This window comes from Mytilus galloprovincialis, chromosome 5, assembly GCF_965363235.1.
Source record: "Mytilus galloprovincialis chromosome 5, xbMytGall1.hap1.1, whole genome shotgun sequence".
NCBI classification, from domain to species: domain Eukaryota; kingdom Metazoa; phylum Mollusca; class Bivalvia; order Mytilida; family Mytilidae; genus Mytilus; species Mytilus galloprovincialis.
The window spans coordinates 27,411,116-27,436,455 of record NC_134842.1 but is presented as its reverse complement, the minus strand read 5'-3'; the positions used below and the strand labels follow the sequence as shown (position 1 = coordinate 27,436,455).

At 31.6% G+C, this 25,340-nt stretch overlaps 1 protein-coding gene across 4 annotated transcripts in view; it reads right to left on the bottom strand.

The window, feature by feature from the left end:
- The window catches only part of LOC143075523 (serine/threonine-protein kinase unc-51-like), a 39,637-nt gene extending 14,336 nt beyond the window's left edge, over positions 1-25,301 (bottom strand). For 2 of the 4 annotated variants that reach the window (XR_012978336.1, XM_076250955.1), the window contains exons 1-18: positions 24,841-25,299; positions 19,986-20,078; positions 19,561-19,611; positions 15,898-15,930; positions 15,074-15,110; positions 14,382-14,432; positions 11,605-11,727; positions 10,950-11,023; positions 10,398-10,558; positions 9,840-9,922; positions 9,252-9,308; positions 8,290-8,414; positions 5,445-5,595; positions 4,695-4,975; positions 3,667-3,739; positions 3,166-3,285; positions 1,573-1,767; positions 1,165-1,293 (exon numbers count right to left, since the gene is read on the bottom strand). Coding sequence is in view for 3 of the 4 variants with exons in the window: in XM_076250955.1 (XP_076107070.1) it covers positions 1,165-1,293; positions 1,573-1,767; positions 3,166-3,285; positions 3,667-3,739; positions 4,695-4,975; positions 5,445-5,595; positions 8,290-8,414; positions 9,252-9,308; positions 9,840-9,922; positions 10,398-10,558; positions 10,950-11,023; positions 11,605-11,727; positions 14,382-14,432; positions 15,074-15,110; positions 15,898-15,930; positions 19,561-19,611; positions 19,986-20,078; positions 24,841-24,930 (1,927 nt within the window). In the remaining variant the exon portion in view is untranslated. Of the gene's footprint in view, positions 1-1,164; positions 1,294-1,572; positions 1,768-3,165; positions 3,286-3,666; positions 3,740-4,694; positions 4,976-5,444; positions 5,596-8,289; positions 8,415-9,251; positions 9,309-9,839; positions 9,923-10,397; positions 10,559-10,785; positions 10,808-10,949; positions 11,024-11,604; positions 11,728-14,381; positions 14,433-15,073; positions 15,111-15,897; positions 15,931-19,560; positions 19,612-19,985; positions 20,079-24,840 lie in introns of those variants that run through there. The other 2 variants (XM_076250956.1, XM_076250957.1) reach the window with 2 other exon arrangements.
- Between the last annotated feature and the right edge of the window lie 39 nt (positions 25,302-25,340).

Here is a 25,340-nt window from a genome sequence, read left to right as displayed (position 1 = left end):
TTGGCCCCTAATTCCTAAACTGTTGGGACCAAAACTCCCAAAATCAATCCCAACCTTCCTTTTGTGTTCATAAACCTTGTGTTTAAATTTCATTGATTTCTATTTACTTAAACTAAAGTTATTGTACGAAAACCAAGAATAATGCTTATTTGGGCCCTTTTTTGGCCCCTAATTCCTAAATTGTTGGAACCAAAACTCCCAAAATCAATCCCAACCTTCCTTTTGTAGTCATAAACCTTGTGTCAAAATTTCATAGATTTCAATTTACTTAAACTAAAGTTATAGTGCGAAAACCAAGAAAATGCTTATTTGGGCCCTTTTTGGCCCCTAATTCCTAAAATGTTGGGACCAAATCTCACAAAATCAATTCCAACCTTCCTTTGGTGGTCATAAACCTTGTCTTAAAATTTCATAGATTTCTATTCACTTTTACTAAAGTTAGAGCGCGAAAACTAAAAGTATTAGGACGACGACGACGACGACGACGACGCCAACGTGATAGCAATTTACGACGAAAAATTAAAATTTTTGCCGTCGTATAAAAACTGAACTTTGACCACTGAACCATGAAAATGGGGTCAAGGTCAGATGTCACTGTCAGCTAGACATGTACACCTAACAATCATTCCATACACCAAATATTGTAAACCTACTGCATATAGTATAATAAAAACAGCCCAAAACACAAAATATTAACTATAACCACTGAACCATGGAAATGAGGTCAAAGTCAGATGACACCTACCAGTTGGATATGTACACCTTACAGTCCTTCTGAATATACTAGACCTATTGCTTATAGTATCTGAGATATGGACTTGACCACCAAAACTAAACCTTGTTCACTAATCCATGAAATGAGGTCAAGGTCAAGTGAAAACTAATTGACGGGCATGAGGACCTTGCAAGGTACGCACATACCAAATGTAGTTATCCTATTATTTATGATAAGAGAGAATTTAACATTACAAAAAATCTTAACTTTTTTTCAAGTAGTCACTGAACCATGAAAATGAGGTCAAGGACATTGGACATGTGACTGACGGAAAGTTCGTAACATGAGGCATCTATATACAAAGAATGAAGCATTCAGGTCTTCCACCTTCTAAAATATAAAACTCTTCAGAAGTTAGCTAACGCTGGATATTATGTAACTATTTATACCTTGTTGACTATTTATAACAGCTCTTCTAAGCTGTTCTGCCAGGAAACTACTGCCTCCACTTAAGTTTTCTGCAATATTGGTTTCAGTCTTAGACCTCTGTTGCCATAGATTTTTCTTGACACGGTTTACTAAAAGTAAAATGATTTTAACATAGTTCAGATATTTTTTGGGGCATCATGCTAAATATTTGTAAATATATTCATATAAATATATCTCAAATTCTTGAAGAAACTTTGTATTTTAGCTTTATCTTTTAAATCGAAAAGGGGGCCAAGCCCTGAAACCTGTCAATATTATTTCTCTCTTGCATTCATAAAACTTAAATACTATTTCCCTCCTGTATTCATAAAACTTTTTAATAGCTTAACACTCATAATATATAGTGAAATCATTGCATGCAAACAAACCTTCACTTGAAAATGGAATAGTAGCCATGTTATCTGGTAACGTTTTAGTTCTTGAATGACCAAATGCAGCATTAACTGGCTCTGTACCCATATCATCTGGACTAGGACTACCGATTAACTTTCCTCCAAACTTGGTGGGTGATCCCATTATAGTAGGGAGTGACCCTAATCCATGATTCATAGGAGAGGTGCAGCCTATAGGAAAAGGAATGGGTGCGAAGTGAATGAAAAATGGTCACAATGAAAATCAAACTGTTGAATCTTTTATTTCTTCTTGTTACCAATTTTTGTAGATTGATTAAAAATTGTTTGTTTGTGGATTATGAGATCACGGTTTTGCTTACAAATCTATAGAAAATTTATCCAACATTGTGCAATAACTTTACCAACAAAATCCTGGGAAATTGGTACTCAACGAATAATAATGAAGCCAAAGTAATGGCAATTGTTAAACAATTACCAGTACTTTTGGTAATTTTTAAATAGTTTCCAATTTTTAGTTTAATTCTACTCTTTTTTTAGTGCTATGAAAATGTTTTCTGTTTGCTTGTAACATTAAACAATCCATTTTATATCTGTTAGTTGTAATATATGAAATCACACTTACACAAAATGAAATAAACTAGCATTTAGATAATTTGTAAGATTTAAAAATAGAAAATAAAATTGGATAAGAGGTTGGTGATATTAAGTGAAAAAAATGATAAAAAAAAATGTTTAGTGTGCTGATGGTATGAAACTCTAGCAGGAGCTCGTGGATGTTTGCTATTCAGTAATACAGGTTTTTTTTATTTGCTTTTTCTACTATAACATTTACATATAATCTCAAAAACAAGCAGGTGTAACACCACTAATTCAGGCCCGGCCAGAAAGCACATACCACAAAGTAGTACATATTTAACACAAAATAGTTCCTACGCATGAGTGTAACTTTCAAAATATGTAGAATATTTAGGTATTTTTGGTATCAAATGAAAGCTGAAGGACTGGTGATCATTGTAGAACACTTTTGGACTTTTAATTTTGAATATTAAAAAAACTGCATCAAATTTTAAAAAGAGGGTACATTTTGTCTGTTTGTCAGATCTGAAGTACCTGTTTGGGTACATCCGAAGTTCTGGGAACCAGTTCTTTCTTATATGAAATTAAAGGTATGTTGATTTTGTCAGTACAAGACACCATAAAGTGTTGCTTTGCAATGCAATGATTGCCACTTTATTTGAACTTAAAACAAAAGAGGTGTGCCTGCTTGAAACGGAGGAATTTAACATAGAAAGCAATGGGACCATGAATTAGTGGTGTACTTCCAGCAGACAAGTATCAAATAAATCTTTGATTTTCCTTATTTCCATTAGGGCTATTTCATTTAAATATACATAGTACTCAGTGATAACACTTTAAAAATATAACCATCCATAGAGGCAAATTTATATATTGCACATACATTTAAACATATTCTAAAAGCTACTAAAAGCTGAGTGCCTTTCCTGGGTCCTATATATTCCAGTAAAACATTGTCTTTTCTTTTTTATTTGAGTAGCAAACATCCCTAATATCCCTTTAAGACATATCATATCTTTAAATAATACTTACTATTTCTTCTGTGAGGTGAGTTGGAGGGTGACACATTGTTATTGGTACCAGGGGAAGCCCCTATGCTGTTCTTCCTTATATATCCAGCATAGCTTGGAGGTGTTCCAATAGAAAATTTCACTGTAAACAAATAATACAAATAAGGTATCATCATATATGTACATGGCAGCAATTGTTGAAATTAAACCATTGAAAACAGCAAGTTTTTTTCAAGTCTGTATTTCTTAGGGCCATAATAAAGTCGATTAAATTTAATGATGTATTCATCATTTGCATTCTGATTGTTGGTTGCTTAACTTTCAGTGGCAAATATTTCATATATGTTCAGGAAGAATTTAAAGCTTTGAACAATACTTTTGGATGAACTGTGAAATTTTGGCAAAGAGTATAATGTCTTTTATGAAATTGGAAACATATGAATAAGTTCCTGATTACAAGTGCTGCTTGACATAATAATTCCTCAAATATTCATTTTTTTAAAATTTTAATAAATAAGTATACCTGCAGGAGGAGACATAGATCCAACATCTACAGCACAAGATGCTTTGGATAAAGAGCTCTTTCTATCCATATCCTGTATGAAACAAGGTAAAGTATTTTACAGCCAATTCAACTCATCAAAATCAAAATGGAGAACTTTCGAAAACGATTAAAAATATCTTTAAAAATTACTTATATTCTAATGCTTTCTTAAATATATTCTCCAAACAAACCATTGTTATAAGCGTATAAGTAGAGAGTTTGACACCAAAGTAATATTTCGGCTTAACCTTGTAACAGGCTTTTTTCCCAAGGATTGTATGAAATATTGATTGATTGATTGATTGACTGTTGGTTGCTTAACGTCCAGTGGCAAATATTTCATGCATATTCAGGACGAGAACAAGTTCACAATAAATACAATAGGTAGGTCTTGTCATAATAGAGGCCATTTGGGATGATGGTCGCGGAAATTTGGACTGCCACTGGAAAATGAGGGTATATTGGATAGGGACAGAAATTTGGCCTTGCAACAGGCCACCTACAGGCCCTCAAAGAGTTGTTACAAGGGTTCTTAACGTGCAAAGAGCATGGCACTCTCTTCACACAAGGCATCAGATTTAACGTCCCCATTTTGACCGGACGTGACTGCGAACTTAATACATCCCACACAGCCAAACGGACGCCCCACTTAGGCAAGCATTTTACTGCCAGTCAGGAGAAGACAAAGTGACCATATTTCTATTCCCCAGTCATCCTTGGGGGGGGGAGGGGGTTTGTATGAAATATGACACTTGAGCTATATCAGCTCTTAGTCTGTATTAGATTTTGGATGTACAATATTTTGGCCATGATCAGCACTGAAGAACTTTTTTTTTCAAATGTGCATCTGATGCAATCTTATTAGAACTGTTTACCAAGGTTTTAAAATGCTTGACTTTTCTACAATCAATTTTAATTCAAATAGATATCAATTCCAAAGCTTTTACTTAAACATTTAGCTTTTTAACATTATAAAATTTATAAATTAAATAAAAAAATAAACTAACCTTAGCTGAGCTGGATGGTGATATATCCATGTCTTTAGGTGGACTACTGAAGGAGCCACCAGACTTAATCCTTTTGTAGGCATTAACCTGTGTAGGCACAGGTATAGGCTCTGAAGATCCTCCCTGGCCTACGTGCATTGGTAAGCTAGAGGGTCTATTTGGACTAGTCTGTTCTTCAGTCTTTAAGAATTTGACTGTTTTGGACTTTGGACTAATTGTAGCTCTGTGAGATGGTGAAGGGGTGTTTTTAAGTCCTTCTCCTGAACTTCTATCACTGTTATCTGAAATCAAATAATATCTACATTTAGAACAGTTTCAGAAAACAGTCATAACTTTTACATTTTACCTTTTTACTAAGTACTAATAATTATTTTACAGTGTACACAGATTGAACCTCTTTTGTTTTATTTATAGAATTAAAATACAGTAACTGATGTTAGGAAGTGCACAAATACATGTTTAATTTAACAAATATCAACTACATGAATAGTTTATAATCATAAAATTTTACCGCAGTTATTTCCTGTATCTCCCTAGTACCAGTAAAAAGTAATTATAAATTTTTACCTGAATTATCTCCCTGTAATCCACCAGGTACCAGTACAAAATTATCATTGTAAATATTTACCTGAGTTATCTCCCTGTAATCCACCAGGTACCAGTACAAAATTATCATTGTAAATATTTACCTGAGTTATCTCCCTGCAATCCACCAGGTACTAGTACAACATTATTATTCTAACATTTTACCTGAGTTATCTCCCTGCAATCCCCCTGGTACCAGTACAAAGTCGTCTCCAGCAGGACTATCACATCTGTTGTCTTTTTCTATTTTCTCAAATCCATTTGGTTCCTGAGAGGTCTGCATAGGTTCTAAATCTTCTGGTTTGGCAATTGGGGGCTGTAATAAACAAACAGCTAATAATGATTGGATGGCTTACAACAGCTGTTTTGCTTGACCCAGATATCCAGGTCAGAAGGTTGAAGGAAACAAAACATCTTATTGCACTGTTTAATTTAAACAATATAGTTACTGACTATGATTTTTTTTTCAACCAGCCTTTTTGTTGATATAAAACAAACTTTAAAAGATCACAATTGGTGAAACTGTCTTAAACTGCTGCCATGTAAATTAAAATCACGTTTAAATCAATATACATGTACCATTTGAAACAAATATTTCTATGACATTTCTTTATCTCATAGAACAAATTTGTAAAAAGATAAAAAAAAACAGATGCTCCGCAGGGCGCAGCTTTATACGACCGCAGAGGTTGAACCCTGAACGGTTGGGGCAAGTATGGACACAACATTCAAGCTGGTTTCAGCTCTAAATTTGGATTGTGATTAAATAGTTGACACAGCATAGGTTTCTGACACAGAATGAATGTGGTCTAATGAACTTAAAAAAAAATGTTTGCCTTTGAGCAATTCACTATGCTGTTGAATATTAATCCTCTCAAAAAAATGTTTGAAGAAATTTTCTTTTTATTTATGAAATCTGAAATGAAAAAAATTGACCCTCCAATTTTTTTTCACATCCCCTTTCCCTTATTTCAAAACTGATCTCAATTCAAATTTATAATGAAGTTTGCAACAATAACTACTCATTTAAATACATCATAAAATATTAAAATGTAAAAAAAGTGCTTGTTATCACTGAATGGTAAAGATTGTTTTAATCTATCAGTTGGTAGTAAAAGTGAATATACATTGTATATTGTATAAAACAATGATTTAAGTTGATTCAACTACTATTCTGGACAAAGAAAGATAACTCCAATTGAAATCCAATTGGAATTTCTTGCTATTGCACAATATTGTGCAATTAGATATTTCTTGCTATTGTGGAATACTGTGCAATTGAAAATATTTGCTATTGCACAATACTGTGCAATTGAAGATTTCTTGCTATTGCACAATACTGTGCAATTGAAGATTTCTTGCTATTGCTGAATACTGTGCAATTGAAAATTTCTTGCTATTGCACAATACTTAATATAATAATTTTGGATCCTGATTTGGACCAACTTGAAAACTGGGCCCATAATCAAAAATCTAAGTACATGTTTAGATTCAGCATACCACAGAGGCCCAATAATTCAATTTTTGTTAAAATCAAACTTAGTTTAATTTTGGACCCTTTGGACGTTAATGTAAACCAATTTTAAAACGGGACCAAAAATTAAGAATCTACATACACAGTTAGATTTGGCATATCAAAGAACCCCAATTATTCAATTTTTGATGAAATCAAACAAAGTTTAATTTTGGACCCCGATTTGGACCAACTTGAAAACTGGGCCAATAATAAAAAATCTAAGTACATTTTTAGATTCAGCATATCAAAGAACCCCAAGGATTCAATTTTTGTTAAAATCAAACTAAGTTTAATTTTGGACCCTTTGGACCTTAATGTAGACCAATTTGAAAACGGGACCAAAAATTAAGAATCTACATACACAGTTAGATTCGGCATATCAAAGAACCCCAATTATTCAATTTTTGATAAAATCAAACAAAGTTTAAATCTGGACCCTTTGGGCCCTTTATTCCTAAACTGTTGGGACCAAAACTCCCAAAATCAATACCAACCTTCCTTTTATGGTCATAAACCTTGTGTTTAAATTTCATAGATTTCTATATACTTATACTAAAGTTATGGTGCGAAAACCAAAAAAAATGCTTATTTGGGTCCCTTTTTGGCCCCTAATTCCTAAACTGTTGGGACCTAAACTCCCAAAATCAATACCAACCTTCCTTTTGTGGTCATAAACATTGTGTTTAAATTTCATTGATTTCTATTTACTTAAACTAAAGTTATTGTGCGAAAACCAAGAATAATGCTTATTTGGGCCCTTTTTTGGCCCCTAATTCCTAAACTGTTGGAACCAAAACTCCCAAAATCAATCCCAACCTTTCTTTTGTGGTCATAAACCTTATGTCGAAATTTCATAGATTTCTATTTACTTAAACTAAAGTTATAGTGCGAAAACCAAGAAAATGCTTATTTGGGCCCTTTTTGGCCCCTAATTCCTTAAATGTTGGGACTAAAACTCCCAAAATCAATCCCAACCTTCCTTTTGTGGTCATAAACCTTGTGTTAAAATTTCATAGATTTCTATTCACTTTTACTAAAGTTAGAGTGCGAAAACTAAAAGTATTCGGACGACAACGACGACGACGACGACGCAGACGACGACGCCAACGTGATAGCAATATACGACGAAAAATTTTTCAAATTTTGCGGTCGTATAAAAATGACTAACTTATTTTTGGTAAGCACTTCATAAATATTCAATAAAAGCTCTTCTAGATATAAAAAGATGTGATACGAGCCCAATGAGACAACTCTCCATCCAAGTTACAATTTGTAAAAGAAAAACCATCATAAAACATAACAGAATTTTTAAGCTAAAATTCAAAATTAGAATAATAGTTTGGTGTGTGTCCTAAGCACTTTTCTGGATTTACCTTCATTAGAAAAATTTGAAAGTATTAGTATTGAATAGCCAAATTAATCTTAGGTAAACTTAAACTTATGATACATTTTGACCGCATCAATAGACTGTGTATTTTACTATCACTGACTTACTTTAAAAGGTGGTGGAGAATATTGCACTTTTCCAGAAAGTGGTGAAGCTGACACACAGCGTGGAGGTGTGGGACTTTCTGAGGAACAACCTTGACTACTTCTACCAGGAACTGGTACAGGGGATGCTGTAATGGATAAATTACAAATGATGTAAATTGTGATATTTTTTGCAGTAATGTATATATTATCCAGAAACACATTTCTGTATTTTTTATGATGTTGATAAATTACAATAGTTTTTGATGATACTGATAGATAACAATATTTTTTGCTGTAATGGATAATTTACAATTGTTTTTGCTTTATATAAAACATGATGACAAATATATCAACAAATAAAATCTCATCCATAACGATAATGCAATAACAACAAGAATGTGTCCATAGTACACAGATGCCCCATCCACACTTTCATTTTATATGTTCAGTGGAACGCAAAAATGGGGGACAATCCCTAATTTGGCATTAAGATAAGAAAGACCATATCATAGGGAACATGTTTACTAAGTTTCAAGCTGATTGGACTTCAATTTCATCAAAAACTACCTCGACCAAAAGCTTTAACCTGAACGGGACAGACAGACGAACGCATCGAGGGACAAACGGTACGGCAGACGAACAGATGCACAGACCAGAAAACATAATGCCAATAAACGACGCATAAAAATACTACTTTAACTTTTTTTCTTTTGTATCCTTTTATATCATGAATCATATTACTCATAGTCTTAAACAATAATTTATTAGAAGCCAATAATCAGAAACATAGCTTTTTTGAATAAAACAGTATTACACACAGCTTCAGTGAATCTCCTGTATCCTATTAAACTTTAGAAGGTTTACACACATGTTCATCTTTTGTTTTTGTCAATTTATTTTAGTGACCTTACTTTTAAAATTTCTTCAATTGACAAATTTGGACAAACATATTTATAAAATGATAAAAAAAAAACGTTACTTACAGGCAGATGAAGGCGACGGTGAGGGTGGTTTCAAAAAGGGATGAATAAAAAAATCCTCTGAAAAGACAAAAAATATGTTAATACCACAGAAATACATTTTACTCATCTCCTACAATAAGCATAAACTTCTATTAAAAGCCATTAAAAGAAAAGTATTTTCATTCCATTGGAAATGGGCTGCTTTAGCATAAGACAATCTTCAATCAATCAATCAATAGAAGATATATATATAAATTTACACAGATGCACACAATGTAACCCACTTTATACAAATCATAAAATAATGTAATTTTATATTACAAAATCCTCACAATAAAGTTACGAGTCATTAAAATCATTTATTATAAGCCAAAAGGGCCAGGTGCAATCAATCTAATTGGTTGTGAAAGTGTGAATACCTCAAGAAAAACTTTAGTTTACATCTTGACATGTTGTAGAGACACTTGTCTTTTGTTGAAGACACTAAGTTAACCACTATGTGTCTTTTGGATTTTTTGTGTTTATGGATAGCTGTATCATAGAGTATGAAAAAAATTAAAAGATCTAACTATATACATGCAGTGACAGTACAATTTGTAATAATCATACCAAAATCAATCCTGTCCTTAGCATTACGTTTCAACATCTTCAACAACAGATCTCTGAGTTCTGGTGAGGTATCCTTAGGGATACTGAAATAGATAAAAAAAAAAATAATTGTAAACTTTGTTGTGTAAGCATGGTAAAAGGGTAACCTGTCTTTAGGGTATATAATTAGTGAGAGTAAAAATATAGTGAAAATAAATTGTTGCAAATATGAAAAAGTTCGATATCTCTTATATGATAAATGAACTATGTTAGATAATTAAAAAATATATATCACCACAATTCTAGAAATGGCTAAAGATGAAAAAATGTCAGTGAAATACCTTGATTTACAATAAGGGTGTTTCTAGATTTAAAAGCATGGGGTGTGGGAGGCACTTAGAATAATATATTGATTGTGGTTGCATTTTCTTTAGAATTAAAAAAAAAATAGAAAGAAGATGTGGCATGAATGCCAATGTTACAACTCTCCACAAGAGACCAAATGACACAGAAATTAACAACTATAGGTAACCTTCAACAATGAGCAAAGCCTATACCTCATAGTCAGCTATAACTTACTTAGGTTTAAGTTCGGCATGTTTTTCGTAGAAATGTTTAAGTTGTTGGGGTGTCTGAGCCTGGAATGGAGCTTTGCCTTTCAGGCACTGGAATACAATTGTTCCTATGCTCCATAGATCTGCTTTAGCATCATACTGTAGGGACATTATCACTTCTGGGGCCTGTAAAATATAAATAAAACAAATATAACTCATCAAGGAAAAGTTATGTCCTTCTATTACAACTTACCGACTCAATACTAAATCTTACCAATTATAAAATCATAATTTAAGAAGATTAAAACTATCTAGATTTTCTACTGTCAGAGGTCAAATTTTCCATTTCTCACAGTTATACATGTACAAACTAAACAGTATTATTGTGTTGAGCTGTATTTGATAATATTTACCATATACATAGGAGAACCACATAATGTTTAATAATATTTACCATATACATAGGAGAACCACATAATGTTTAATAATATTTACCATATACATAGAAGAACCACATAATGTTTAATAATATTTACAATATACATAGGAGAACCACATAATGTTTAATAATATTTACCATATACATAGGAGAACCACATAATGTTGCAGCCATCACACCATCATTAAGAAATCTTGCAAATCCAAAGTCAGCTGAAAAAAAGATATGGATCTTTATTATATGACATGGAAAATAGTTGAAATAGAAAACATTCAGAATTGCCTCAAATTGAAGACCATTTAGTTTTATTGTTTTTAGTTTTTTCTCGCTGATGTTTATCCCACATCTCATTTTTTCACATTGTTTTTTTTTTTTTTTTTAGGTCAACTCATTTATTGGTCACTCATTCTTCTTTCAAAATAACTTTGAATATCATAATAATGTATATTATGTATGTATGCTTATGTTGTTTTTGATTGTTAAAGATCTGAAAAAAATCTTCAAACTGATTAATTTCATTTTTTTGGGAAAAGAGTATAATCTTTTGCAGTGCCCTCCCTAAAAGAATTTTTAAACTGTAGGTGCTTTCATTGTATGTCCATTTAATCTGTTCCTGTCTAAAGTCTACAGATCTATTAGTAAACAAGATGAATTAATTCGAAGAAATTAAATACTATTAAAAAACTTATATTGTAAGCCATGGAGAGTTGTATCACTGGCACTTATGCCACATCTTCCTATATCTATTATAACAATCATATATCCTTTCCAACAATATACAAATGCTACCTACCTATTTTGAGTCTCATCTCTGAAGCCTGTGGGTTAGGTTTACCACTGTGACAGAGCAATATGTTCTGTGGTTTCAGATCTCTGTGTACTATCCCCTTGGCATTCAAAGCTTTCATGGCAGCAGCTAAAAATATTAAATTAAAATTCAATTTTATTCAAAACATTTATTGCTTTTGCTTTGGTGAAAATTTTGGGTCTAAATGTACTGCAAATTCATTTATTATTGCATTTTCTGAAGGATTGGCAAAAAAGTGAGATTACAGTCATTGTGTTTTCAACCTTCTAAAACAGCAGCTAATATTTTCTGAGATTCAAGAAAATTTAAAATACTTTTCATTGGCATTTATATTAATCTTTTTTCGAAAGAGAACACAAAAGATGAAAGAAATGGATGAGTTCTTTTTTCTTGATCACTTAATCCTCATTTAAGGTGGTACCCAACACCTTGACTACTATTAATTTGGCTCGTTTAATTTTCATAAAATTTTGACAATGTTTACTTTGACTCTTTGACAAAAATAAAAAAAATTCAAAAAATTTGAACCAACCACCTTTTCAGAAAAATTTCATGGGTTATATATATAGCAGTTTGACAAACACTAATTTTGATCATTGAGAAGCTTAATATTTACTTAACAATACAACGTGATAAAAATGTTTAGCATATTTTTACAGATTTATCTCCCTGTAAAGTTAGATACCACCTTAAAGCAAAATCAAACCCCCTATGTATTATAACAGTAAAATGATTATTGAATTTGTGATTTAATTTTTCATAATCCATAAAACGTATCCTTAATTAGTCATGATAGTAATCAGACATGATGTCAGCTTAAACTCGCAGGTAAAAAGAATGTACTAAATCAATATAGTGGTGAATGGCAGATAATTTAAAAACAGGTGTATTGAATTGAGGCAACTGTAAATTTGACTTATTCAATCTTGACTCATCCAGGAAATACATATATCAATAAAAGAAAACTCAGGATAATTTCCACTTATCCAAAATCTAAGTCAACTGAATTAAAGAATTTACTGTATTTGCAAAAATTGACTAGAGAAGATTTTACAATAAAATAATAAAAATATCCATTGATTATAACTTAAACCAATAAACAAGAAAAGCAGAAAAAAGTGAATGTTATATCAATACACCTAATCCCTATTTATTCCATTCCGGATAAGTTCTAAAACTACACAACTTTTTCATCCAGTTGAAGCTATCTGGGACCCTGTTTAAACAAGAGTGCACACACTGAAATGTCTCGCCTTCTTTACTAATCATTGATATTATGTTGAAAGTCCTAAGTATAAAGCTTTATTACAACTGTCACATAAACTTAACATTAACCAAGATAGCTAAACAAAGACCAATGAACCATGAAAATGAGGTCAAGGTCAGATGAACCATGCCAGACAGACATGTACAGCTAACAAAGCTTCCATACAACAAATATAGTTGACCTATTACTTATAGTTTAAGAAAAATAGACCAAAACACAAAAACTTAACACTGTGCAATGAACTGTGCAATTGAGGTCATGGTCAAATAAACCTGCGGGACTGACATATAGATCATAATATATTTCCATACACCAAATATAGCTGACCTTTGGCATATAATATTAGATAAAAAGACCAAAACTTAAAAACTTAACTTTGACCACTGAACCATGAAAATGAGGTCAAGGTCACATGACATCTGCCCACTAGACATGCACACCTTACAATCATTCCATACAACAAATATAGTAGACCTATTGCATAAAGTATGAGAAAAACAGACCAAAACACAAAAACTTAACTATAACCACTGAACCATGAAAATGAGGTCAAGGTCAGATGACACCTGCCAGTTGGACATGTACACCTTCCAGTCCTTCCATACACCAAATATACTAGCCCTATTGCTTATAGTATCTGAGATATGGACTTGACCACCAAAACTTAACCTTGTTCACTGATCCATGAAATGAGGTCGAGGTCAAGTGAAAACTGTCTGACGGGCATGAGGACTTTGCAAGGTACGCACATACCAAATATAGTTATCCTATTACTTATAATAAGACAGAATTCAACATTACAAAAATTCTGAACTTTTTTTTCAAGTGGTCACTGAACCATGAAAATGAGGTCAAGGACATTGGACATGTGACTGACGGAAACTTCGTAACATGAGGCATCTATATACAAAGTATGAAGCATCCAGGTCTTTCACCTTCTAAAATATAAACCTTTTAAGAAGTTAGCTAACGCCGCCGCCGTAGCCGCCGCCGTAGCCACCGCCGCCGCCGGATCACTATCCCTATGTCGAGCTTTCTGCAACAAAAGTTGCAGGCTCGACAACAATTCACCATGCATGATACTTTTTAATCAGACCTGTTTAAACTACTGTAAATACTTTAAATAAAATATTTATTTACTTCAATTTTAATTTCGAAAAAGTGGATCATACTCTTTCAAAGTTTCTTGATGATCACTTTCTAAAGTTTTTCCTCCCTCAGCTCACTACTGATGACCTCTATTTTCGGCGGCCTGCCCCAAACAGGAAGTTGTATAAATGACTGTTTTTCCCGGATTGGACTAGATAGCGATAGGGTGTATTGCCTTCATAATGACCCAGCCCCAATGAAATTATTTAATCACAAGAATAAGGAACAATATATCAACTTTACTGATATCCTTGTATTACTTTCAAAATCCTTCAGCAAATTTTCAACATCCTTATAAGAACTATGAATATGCAATAATTAAATATGTAAATGTGTTATAACAAACCTATTTGTCTTAGGAATGCAGCAATGGTCTCTTCACTTAAGGTTCCTTTGACTGAAATCAAAAATATTGTTTAAATGAGTATACAGTTAAAAGAACCTTAAGCTTCAATTTGATGGTGTGTTTGATTTTAAATCATAATGGTACATGTATGTAACTATAAAATATTATAGATATATTCTCTTATGTAAAGTAGACCTTGCATCAATTATGTCAATCTATCATATTTCTAATAAAATGTTGTTGTTTTTCATTGATTTGGTCTTAGTGAACCTCCCCTACCAAAATAATGCTGCTATTATCACGATTAGTGAGATAATTTTTGTATACATCCTTTAAACCAAGTTGTTTTGGTATTCTAAGGTATTTTTGTCTAAACACATCTATTATTAAAAGTCATAACTGCCCAATCATTGATTACCTTGTTATGTGTGTTTCCAGTACAATATTACTAGAACATTTATATTTGTTAAGACAAGCCAAATACCAAATTATCAGGTGTATTTATCAATGTGATAATGCACTGTTATTTATAGAACTTTTCATGTATTCATATTTGCAAAACTGAGATGACTTAATAAAAATCGACAAGAATCAATATTCTGTATGGTAGTTATGTAGGGAAATAAGTTCATTTACTAAAGGAAAGTGTTACTATAGAAACTCAAAGATGCTTTTATTTTACAATATTATACCTTGAAGATAATCAGCCAAGTCTCCACCATTGCAATACTGTAAATAATAAAAAGATACAGTATATATAGATTCTATATGTTTTAGAAAACCAATTTGAACATGCTTATGTATTCTTTAAACAACAACAGAAAGCTATCTTCACAATAACAATATCAAATTACAACTCTTATATAATATTCATCATGTAGGAATGTCTGGCTTCCTAATTTCTATTCTGTAATGCTTGTAGGGTAAAACTTTGGTTGTCTTGCTTGCTATATATATATATATGTACACAGCCATATATCACCATCACTGCTGGTGATGCGATGGATAAATCTGTTGTAAAGTTGTCACTGGCTCAGACGTACTTATAAATATAATTATTTTCTGTGACTGTATCTTACATTAATTTGTAGGATCCTTTACTATAGATAATTTAGCTGATCTGTAAAAATAACATCTCCATGCCTTATATATCATGTACTGTAGTACGACGCTAGAATAAAACTGACGTGGAAAGGTAACACCCGGCCACCCAAAGCTTCACTTTTTATGAAGCCTAGGTGGTCGTGTTGTCAAGCGGGACGGCTACAGTGCAGGCGATTTGGTGTCACGATATCTCAGTAGCATGGGTTCGAATCCCGGCAAGGGAAGAACAAAAAATTTGAGAAAGAAAATTTACAGATCGAACATTGTTGGGTTGATGTTTAAATAGACGTTTAATTGGACGTTATCCTAATTGCAATTGTACAATATACAAACAAAGTAAGTAAGCTAACCAAAGTATTGATCTACATGCATTAGGAAATTAGCTCCAATTCAACTAGATAATTTATCTTACCTCCATGACCAAGTAGACATGATTTGTAGTTTCCTGAAGAAGAAAAATGAAGTTAATATGTAAATAGAATATATATATAACATACATGTACTATTTAGTTGTGTTATCAATACCCATTTCACACATTCAAACAAAGGTTTACAAGATATTTGGTCCTTCCCTTTAGTATAAACAATTTAAGGCTTCATTAATTGTGAATCTGAGATGAAGAACAGCAATAAAAGCACAGTTCCTTTACCATAGGGGTATTGTCTAACCCACATTCATACACTTATCTCTTTTTCAATTCCATTAAGATAAAAAGATAGAACTAGGTCCTACTAGATACAACAAAATAAACCAATAGTCAAATTCAATTTGGAGAAAATCTCTTTATCAAATAGCTCTATTTCCATACATAACAAAATTATAAATTGCATGTTATTGCTTAATGTTTTACAGGATCAATATAATAAGGATTATTTTATGAAGTAAAGCAGGCAGTAACAGGCACTTAGATCAAAGAAGTACTATATCAGGAATCCAGGATATACATGTATATTGAAATTGATTGATTAATTAATCAATTATTTTTATCACTAAAGGCTACATTGCAATGATACTAAAATAAACCATGCTTCCACTCACAGATCAACAATTCCTAAGCAATAAGTAAAATAGATAAACTGTACACCATAGGGCATGTATTTAATAGACCCCAATGGCATTAAGTTTATCCTTTTTACATAATCATACTAAAAGGAACAATTTATTTACAATCTTTACGTCTTTCTAATCCTATTGGTGAGTATGGATTAACATAATATACGTCATTAACGATTTACTTTTTACTGAAAACATAAAATTAACAAATACACTGATATCAAGATAATCACTTGTATTTACTAGTTACATAATAAAACCTGAATAAATTTACAAGTGTTTGACCTTGATGACCTTAAAGACCATATGACCCACTGAGAAGTTATTTAAATGAGAACTACATTTGTACCTGTCTAGATTCTTTTGGTACATTGTATCATGTAATGACTGTATGTCCCACTCATGTTTAAACCATTACAAACTGGTGTACCTGTACTAGTTATTTTCTACACTATTAAACATGTACATCATTTGTTTATACATACTATTTTGATTCATGTTTTTTTTATCTATTTTACTCTAGGCTGTTTAAATTTATTTTTTTTAACTATGAGCACTGTCATGACTGTATAGAGTTATCAAAGAATTTCAAATAATAATAATAATATTAAAGGACATCCATTACATTAAACAGAAACAATCTTTATTTTAAATTATTTTCCAGAACCAAAATTGAATATTTCCATCAATTTACCTATCAATACACAAACATCAAAGATTAAAAATACTGGTGGAAATAAACTAGTTTTTACACATCTTTAATCATGTTAATTAAACCTTATCTGATGGAACACAAAGTTTTATAACTCAGCATGAGGCAACACAGTCATAATAGTTAAAATTTTAATATGGATTATTGAAGCTTCAAGATCGACTTAAATATTTAAATTTCACAATTCATCATTTTAACCTTGACAGTTTTTAACTCTTTTTTTCTACATTATTGTTCATATGTGTGAATCTTTTATTTTAAGTTTGTTCCCACTATGTAACTTTCTGCTTTAAAAAAAAATCTCCATAACAAATATCTTAAGAATATCACTTTCAAAGTTTGTATACAAAATCATTGATCAAATTCCTAGAAAATATAGATTAGCTGCATTCAATATTATGTCTGACATTTAAAGGACAAAATTTTTCTTGGAAATAGTCTACAATTAAATGTTTACATGTAAATGAAATTTTATCATTCAATTTTTGATATTATATGAATTTGGAAAACTAAATCCTATGTTCTCAGGGTTTTCTGGTGGGATTATTCTACACAAATGACAATTCATGTAATAAATACATTTTTTAACAATCAATGTGTAAAATTTAGCAACATAACTGATAACTACTTTCACAGTTTCTCATTTTTGTGAAATCTAAACAAAATTGTCACTGCATCTTTTGTCATGTTTGTTTTAGCTGTTAAATATTTTATCATCAAACTGATAATCTAGCCATCTGTCACTTGTTAATTACATAGTCTGTGACCTTGAGGAATTCTACATGTCTTAGTCTAAGGTCATATAACTTTGTTAATATACATGTATTGTATTTAAATATATCAATGTTTGTTTGTAAACAAAGGGCTAATCAGTAATGTCAGATAATGTGGCATATACCAATAAACAGTTGTGGACAATAGAATGGAACCTAGGGGCAAGATTTTACAGAAATTATACTTTTTTCAAAGACCTAGGATTGAGGTGATAAAAACCAGTTTATTACAACAATTTGTTGTAATTTCCTCTATTGAAAAAAATATAACACCCTATTTTTATCAAGCAGATTATTTGTTATTGTTCTTTTATCAGACTATTGGGGTCAGATTATCTATAACTTGAAATTTATCATACATGTGTCTCAGAAGTCTCCGGATAATAATACAATGGAAAATTATGTTTCGATTGTTGATGTTTAACGCCACTATAGACCTTCGACAAGAAAAACAACAATTATTGTTGGTTAAAATAAGTCAAGCCCTAACCCCAATGAAGTTAGGGTTTCTAACTCAATAACCTAATTGATGACTGGCTAGTAGGGGGTCTGGTCTCTCTAGTTTATTATTTATTTAGCTAATTTTGCAATTGAGGGACATAGGCAATTAATGTTTTGTGTTAACATGGTTAAATACTAATTCTATCAAACTTCTCAGGTGTGGATCCAGCTGCTTTGAAAATTTTGAAAATGGGTTCAATCCACCTGAACACAATGAAAAATCCACAGTAAAAAAAAAATACAAAAATTGAAAAAAAAAGGATTTTAAGTTTTTAACCTAAGTAACACATCACAAGATCTTTCAATGCTTAAAATCAAACATTAGGTAAAACTGTGCAAAGTATGATCCAAGTATAGAAATGGTGTGTTTAATCTGTCAATCAAGTATCAATTTAATAAGATGATTCATATTGTCATTTCAGGTTTACCATGCAAAAATCATCAAAAACTTAAAATGTCTGTATAATTTTACATGTAATTTTGATGACTATTATAGAGAAGATTTATAAATAGAGATGACCTACAACTACATGCTTTATGACCTTTTGGCACCATGTTTATAGCTGTACAGGAACATGTATCAATGTTCATAATTTCAACATAACATAACATTTTGTAGAGGGGGCATAAAATATAAAATTGATGGGGAATGTGTCCATGGGACACAGATGATGCCCCCGCTTGCATATCATATAAAGTTATAAACAGACATAACTGAAGAACGGTAAAAGTGACACTACCCAATCTGTATTTGATCTGAGTTTTGTGGTAATAAGCATTGTGTTAAAGTTCCATAACATGTGGAAAAGGCAAACTAAAGTCAAAAAATTGTAAAGGGGCACAACTCTAAAATGGTAAAAGTGATTGCAACCAAAATTCAAACTTGATCTGTTTTTTGTGGTTGGTTGTTGCAAACTAAAATTAAAGAACAGAAACCAACTTTGGGACGTACGGACAGACAGACAAGGGTAAATCTTAATACCCCCTCTGCAACGACGGGGGCATAAAACCTGGAAGAATCATGTAAAGACTTACCTTGCAGTCGAGAAGTGCTACAACATTTTCATGGTGCAAGTCTGACAGTTCCTGTAATGGATGAAAATACAAATACTAAATCCAGTTTTACAATTATACAGACAAAAAATGTCTACTTCTAAATATAAATACATAGCAACATTACCATGGTTATTGGAAACTAAATTTTGAACATGTATGAAATCTAAATGCATATAATTTTTATTGAAGACTAAAACAGTATAATAATAAAAAAAAATCTGCCTTTTAAGATTATGGATTTACTTACTCCATGTACAATGCATACGCCATAATACGGACGTTATAAATGCTGATAACTGAACAGTCCAAGTCCATGAGAATCAGGAGTTACTTACATGATTCAAGAGAAATATCTAAGACAGGCATATATAATTATAAATGATTTGAAGAGAAAGAAAACCCACCTTGAGTATTTTTATTTCCTTGCTTAGAAGGTTCTGTGATTTAGCCAGATTCTTCTTTGTAATACTTTTGATGGCAACTGGATTATCAGGCCTCTAAAAAATATAATTATATAAATTCAGAATTGATTGTGAGTATTTACATGTACAATGTATTGTTGTGAATGTTTGACGTGAAATTGAACTCTCCTATACATGTGTCACAGTGATGTTGAATATATATGGTTTACAAAAATTTTAAATATGAGTTTTAAATCATTATGGTTCTTTAAAACAAATTTGTCTAGAAACTAACTATTTTGGTAATCATGAATGGTGAGTTAAAAATATCTTAATATATCAACATTGAATATAATGAAAGCTTAAAACTAGCTAATACACATATATTTTCAAGAAAAATAGGATAAAGTTGAGACTGAAGTAACATGGTCTTGAGCACACGATGATAGTCCATACGAAGCGGACGATAAATGGATGACCCGTGTTAAGAGACAGCCATCATCTCTTGCACATTAAAGACACCCTTGTAGATTTTGAAAAAGAGCAGGCTAATGCCGGTACAAGGCTGCACTCGCAAAGTGGAAAGGGATTAATATAAGTTGCAAAACTTGTTTCCCAATCCACTGTAAATAAATATGTTTAAACTAAACTAAACAAAACTAATAATAAGCCCATTTTTATTATCACACAATAAAATAGGAAGTGCCTCAGTCATTTGTCAGCCATAAACATAAACTGAAGGTACTTTCAAAGAATTTATAAAAAGGTCAACTCAATATTCCATGTATTGCATTGAAACACAATGTTAGATATGATAATCTATAGATATAAGAAGATGTGGTTTGAGTGCCAATGAGACATTATAACTTTCCATCCAAGTTTCAATTTGTAAAAATAATTAAACCATTAATCATAAATAACCCAGAAAACTTCTAATTTCGACAAAAAAAGAGACAATTAAAATTCACAAAGGGTGAAGACAGATGTGAACCAACTGTTCAGATGGACCTGCTGATGTTTTTTTTGTAAATTCATTGTGAGAGCAGATAGACCTTAATACATATCATGGAACTGTGTTACTGGTTCAATGGTCTGCCAGTGAACACCAGCTGATTGTTCTATTTTTAGAAATTATAACATGATTTACCTATATAACATGTAAACACAGGTAGGAAATGTTATTTAATAACCAACCTAAAACTGGGTCAGGTCAAGTTACTGTTGTCATGCGGTGCATTCTTTCGAATGTTTACAAACATTTGAAATCGACTATCCTTAGACCTTATTTCAATGTTGATAAACATAACTCAATGACGTTGTTCATATCCTTATTGATTGTCAAAACAACAAATTATTGAAACAATATATATAACAGAAATGATTTGTCAAATATTAAAAATGTTTATATGTCGACATGATCAATTTATAATCAAAACAAATATCAAAATGTCAATAAATCGAATTTAAAAATATTTCAGACAACATCACACTATATATTATATTTGCAAGTTCATTTCTTTTTCATGCATGTACAAATGTACATTGCAAATTTTCAATAGAACAACAGTTTTATTACCAATGTTCCAAATATAAACAAAATATAACTGAACTGTCCACATTAATAATTGGTAAAACATTTCATCATGTTCATTTCCCTATGTTCTAGAAATCTCTTCAGGTATTTCGGGGTATTGAAAAGAATTTCCTTGTATTTCTTAAAATTTGAATATGACTATCACACTGATATTTAAACTAACTATTTGCTAACTGATAATAACAAGTACATCATCCATAGATAGTATGAGCAAATTTCAAGCTTTTATGATTATTAAAGGATGAAATTTTATATATGAGCCTCATTATGAGATATCCTTTGATGGTAACACAGGGAATCACAAGGATTGATTGGTCTACAGTGACTGATCTATTCAATTGTCTTATGTTATCATCTTCTTGTATAAAAGTAGTATATATACATGTCATGCATGTGTCTGTCCCAAGTCAAGAGCAGGCGCGGATCCAGAGAGGGGGGTTCCGGGGGTTGGAACCCCCCCTTTTTTTTGGACGATCAATGTATTTGAATGGGAACATGTGATTGGCACCCCCCCCCCCCCTTTGATCTGGGTTAGGAACCCCCCCCTTTTTAAAATGGCTGGATCCGCCCCTGAAGAGCCTTTTATTCTGAGTGGTCATTGGTTGTTGCTATACTGTACATGTATACCATATTTGTTTTTGCTTATTTTTGGTAAACACATGGTAAAAGTAAATAACTCAGGCCTCTTGTTTTCTTGTTTAAAATTGTTAAACATTTGTAATTTTACAAATAACTATGCAGTAGGAGTTTTGCTCATGAAGACCATACATTGACCTATATAAGAAATTTAGATTTCAAATAGCATCACATTACCATGATGCAAAATAAGGCCCTCAGGAGAACACTACTGTAGTTGTTAATTAATTTCTGAGTCATTTGGTCTCTTGTAGAGAATTTTCTCATTGGAAATCATATCAAATAATCATATTACAAAAAAGAAGTGTAGGGTTCCTGTCACTGAACCCAGTGTCTCACCTACTTCTGCTGTTAATCACATGCTCAACAAAAATGAGGAAAAAATTTATTTCAATAATTTCTTTTGACTTTATAACTTTTGTCCAAGTTTGGTAAATATCCAGAATAGTTTATGAATCTAATAAATGTTTTCAATCTTTAACTGCAGACTATATGTAATGTTAACTGGAAGAAAAACTAAATCCATTTATAAGTAAAATACAGGTACAAAATTTTAACAAAATTTCCTTCTAGATACTATGTAGCTTTTTATCATCAACAAGTGTCTATCCAAATTTGGTACAAATCCAGGATAGTTTAAGAAAGTTATTTAAATTTTTAAAACTTAAACAACGGAGTGAATGTAATGTTTCCTGGCAGAAAAACTAAGTCCATTTATAAGTTTTAATATGAAAAAAATGGATTTTTTTTTTACAAATTTACTTCTGGATACTATCTTATGATCATAATCAAGCTTCTGTCCAAGTTGGGTAGAAATCCAGGATAGTTTAAGAAATTAAGTTATTAAAATTTTAAAAACTTTAATACATGTTAACTACAGAGTGAATATTTGTGAATGACAAAGATGGAATGTAGGATTGCTTTGTCTCGCTTTTTCGACAAAAGTCAAAGGCTCGACGAAATTGTATCATAACTTAAGAAACATGATCACAACTAATCATTGAGTATTCAACACAAGCATGTATTAATTTACGTTTTTTGATTGGGTTAAGCCTTCCAATTGATATTTTATCATGTTTTTCTATGCTGTGATGTTATGCTATTGTTTCAGAAAAAGGGAGAAGGTTTGGTACCATTAAAACATTAAATCCTGCTGCAAATGTTTGCACCTGTCCTAAGTCAGGTATCTGATGTACAGTACATGTAGTTGTTGTTTGTTTATGTATTTTATATGTCTTTCTTGTTTTTTTATATAGATTAGACCGTTGGGTTTCCCGTTTGAATGGTTTTACACTAGTAATTTTGGGGCCCTTTATAGCTTGTTGTTCGGTGTGAGCCAAGGCTCTGTGTTGAAGGCTGTACATTGACCTATAATGGTTTACTTTTATAAATTCTATAATGGTTTACTTTTATAAATTGTTATTTGGATGGAGAGTTGTCTCATTGGCACTCACACCACATCTTCCTACATGTAAATATATCTATGTAGATAAAAATATGTCACATCACAGGATTTCAGAATCAAAACATAAATTTGAAGTACCAAGTAATCATGGTAATCACATTCATAACTATTGAAATGAAAATGGTTGCAATTGTGTATTGTACTATATTATTACTGATTGAATTAAAGAAAATAATTAAACACCAGAGTGTGTGCATATTTTTGTAACATGTACAAATGTATTTATAACTAACAATTAGTCATGAAAGTGTGAGACAAAAATGTATTCATTGTGTCCAGCAACATTCCATCAGAGATGCCACTTTATATTACTGTATATGCTACCCAAAGGACCAGGTTGAGGTAAATTCCAATACATTTGAACAAAAGCCAATTTTTGCCCAACTGAACTGCACATATTAAATGATGATTGATATGGGGGGGGATATACATTGTATGTATTACTTTGCCCTCTTTCATTACCTACAAAGTACTATATTTATAACATGATATTGCAGGTCCACTGATATTAACAGTTGGTCTTATATGCTTTGCTGTGACCATGTCCATGAAGTTGATCCTAGATTAGAGGGAGGGTTAACAAACATGTTTAACCCTAGTCCAAATAATTATGAATGTCTATTCAACTGTACATGTGACTGTCCCAAGCAAACGTGATAGCATAGGTGCTCAGTGGATGTGGTTCTTTGCTGTCTGCCACTTTTGATATTCAATTTATTGTTTTTTTCTTTCATAAATCAATAAAGTTGTTACATGTACATAAAGATTTGAAATAAATTCAAATAATACTTATATTAAACTTAAATCAGCTTCTTTGTGCAGATTGAAATCTTTATTAAAACAACTTCATGTATAAATGGATACACATTAAATGTTACACCTTTTTTGTTAATAAAGGGTGAGGACTTGGATGTATTTTTAAACATGATACCAGGTGATGCAATCTGTATTTTAAATAATTGTCATTGTACTGATTGTAGCTTTTGCTTTTAAATAAAAATTCACATAAGACTCAAGGATTTTTTTATGGATATTGTGTAAACAATAACGTACATAACAAAGCAATGGGTGATAGCATATATAAACTGACTATGTATATCAAGATCAATACATTAAAATATCCTTTCTTTGTCTTGATGTATTTTCATAAAACAAATTGTTACCTTTCTGTTTCTCCCTTTGAAGACAACAGCAAAAGCGCCATGCCCAATGAGATCTTTCCTGTTGTATTCGTAATCACCAACTATCTCCATATTTCAGTAGGGTTTCAATTACAATGAATGAAGTTTTTATCAGCATCATTCATTTTGAAGCTGGATGCAGATGCCATAATGATGGCGCATCAATTTTCCATATTTACGAGAGATTTCGATGTAATGTCATGTTAACACAATAGTTTGAAGAATCATTTCGTTTCTAAGTAGTATGATTACTTCTTTTGTTCCAAATATGTTTCGTTTCTTCTTTATCAATTATTTCATTCGTTTGACAGGTCAAAAGAACACCTGATTATGTTTTGTTTTGACCAATGAACATCCATATCCCTTTGCGCGATCATAAATTAACATAAATAATCCAGCATAAATTTTGAAATGTTAATGTATGTAACGATCAAAGTTTCGAGTTAATTTTTCCAGAGATACAGAATTCAAAATTATTATAG